General features: G+C 41.9%; 1 protein-coding gene across 1 annotated transcript; it reads right to left on the reverse strand.

Moving 5' to 3' along the window:
* Nucleotides 1-904: 904 nt before the first annotated feature.
* LOC148018641 (uncharacterized) lies at nucleotides 905-1,240 on the reverse strand. Its single transcript, XM_087661591.1, has one exon. It carries the CDS (start codon nucleotides 1,238-1,240, stop codon nucleotides 968-970), a length of 273 nt encoding a protein of 90 aa, XP_087517717.1. The 3' UTR covers nucleotides 905-967.
* Nucleotides 1,241-2,003: the final 763 nt, after the last annotated feature.

Raw genomic sequence — 2,003 nt, forward strand, 5'->3', positions numbered from 1 at the left:
GATGAAGTGTTCTGCATAGCGACTGCTGGCATAAATCGAACAAATCCAATCATTCTTAATTTGCCTTTCTCCTTCAGTTTCAAGGATCTGAACTCGTGGATTTGTAATTTAACTTTAGGGTAGGATAAATCAATCCTGTTTTTTTTTTTCTTTTTCTGATTATTATCTCACATAAAGAGGAGATTAAGCGGCATCTCTCACAGAGCCCAGTCCTAAATTGATTTCATAGATCGATGTCTGTTAATGTCTCCGTTTTTTAGTGTTAAGAATGCATCTCTGATTTCCCCATTTACAGCGTAATATTCTCCTGTTCAGTCGCAGAGTCCACAAATTCAGCCATTCCCGAGTACTTTCGATCTTGAATCCCCCAAATCTTACTGTTCACCACGGTTTAAAGCAAAAACTCCCCGAGAGAACAGAGCTCCGTCCCCCTGAATACCACTCGGAACACAATAACTATTTTTTATAACATTTGTGTCCGCATAACCTTCCAAACCATACTTAGCTGCCTTTCTACCATATGTGATGTACTCAACTTGCATCTCTCCAGGCGGTTGAGTCCCAACAATGGTTCCATACACTGTCAGACACTCAGGACACGTAGGTCGACCTTTTTCCCATTGAGCAGTAGTACTGTATATCTCCTCAATCCTGGAATTAAGGCATCATGACATGCGTTCCCAGGGTACAATCCACCATATCACAACGTCCTATGCCTGCCTCTCCAATCCACAATACATTGGGTCATAACGGCATACAAAAACCAGAGCCAGCATTCGAGAGCAATCCCCTTTTTCTCTCCTCGTTGATCCCGGAGTGCCCTGTTTCTATGCGGTTTCTTCCCTTCTTTTATCAATGCATTGCTTCAGAGGACAGATTAACCACTCAAATTGTTGCTCTAGCATTAACAATTTCTGAACCTGCTGATTGCAAAATGAATATCAGGAGTGATACGATGCAGCTGTACTCAAGATTTGGCAATTTTGGGCTTCCACAAATTTTGTCGATACATTTCAGTGTGGCGTAAAATCATTTTCCTTTGTTGACATGGAACCCCAATCTTCTTGAGTCTCATTCTTCTGATTAGAACGAGCTCATCCAGTTCCGTAACTTCGTTAGCAATCTTGTCAGCATGAGCCTCAACTCCTTTCCCTATGCTCTTGAGGAAGTCAGCCACTGTGATACTGTTGCGGAGGAGGAGGCATTTTGGGGGGGAAGCAAGGCTTCTCAAGGAAATCATGGCTCGTTAAGCATCGTAGGAGGGATGGCAGGCATGCGCCCTTGGCTTCGTCTTGCTCGCAAAGATGTCGAAGGGTTTTGAAAGCAATGTCACAACTACAGAAGTTCTTGAGAAATTCCAAGACGGAAGATTAAGCGAAGCAAATAATCAAGACAAATATGATGTCAAATAACGATTGTATTACTGCCAAGTTTTCACTATGAGCATAGAGTGATACCATAATAAATCCACATGTGATCCATGCATTTGACCCATGCCATGTATACAAGCTCTTATTAGAGTCCAAGCTTATGAGAAGCAAGATTTCAAATGCTCACAATTGACAACAGTTTCAGCCTGTTTCACTCTGAGTTGCATCCATGCTGCCTACACACATTTCTATTGGGTCTTAATGAATTCTTCTACACCTCTTGGAAGTCTCTTTATAAAGAGGTCTTTAGGGAAGACTTCAGTGACTTTCCTCACCACTATTTTAAACTTCACAGCCTTAGCTTTAGTGTGCCTTTGCCTGTGAGCATTGTTGTGTCCATACCCTTTGGAGAAGGATATTACTGCACTGTTGTACTGATTTCAATTGTAAGTGGGATCTAACTCGGGCTATGAAGTTTCTTTCCATATCCAGCTCACTGCTTTGCATAGGTCAGCTGTTTGAGATTTTGTTAAGAGCCCTTAGGATTACCCTTTGGAGAGTGGCTTATCTGGTTTTGAAGGGAAAGTGTTGCTTCATGCTGTCTTTTTATGCAATCAAATTTATGTGGCCTCT

This window comes from Lygodium microphyllum, chromosome 21, assembly GCF_053477565.2.
Source record: "Lygodium microphyllum isolate KBCC chromosome 21, Lygodium_microphyllum_v1.1.10, whole genome shotgun sequence".
Classification (NCBI taxonomy): domain Eukaryota; kingdom Viridiplantae; phylum Streptophyta; class Polypodiopsida; order Schizaeales; family Lygodiaceae; genus Lygodium; species Lygodium microphyllum.

Bases quoted from the DNA above. Each gene is read 5' to 3' on its own strand.
- LOC148018641 (XM_087661591.1), bottom strand. From the start codon at position 1,240: ATGATTTCCTTGAGAAGCCTTGCTTCCCCCCCAAAATGCCTCCTCCTC.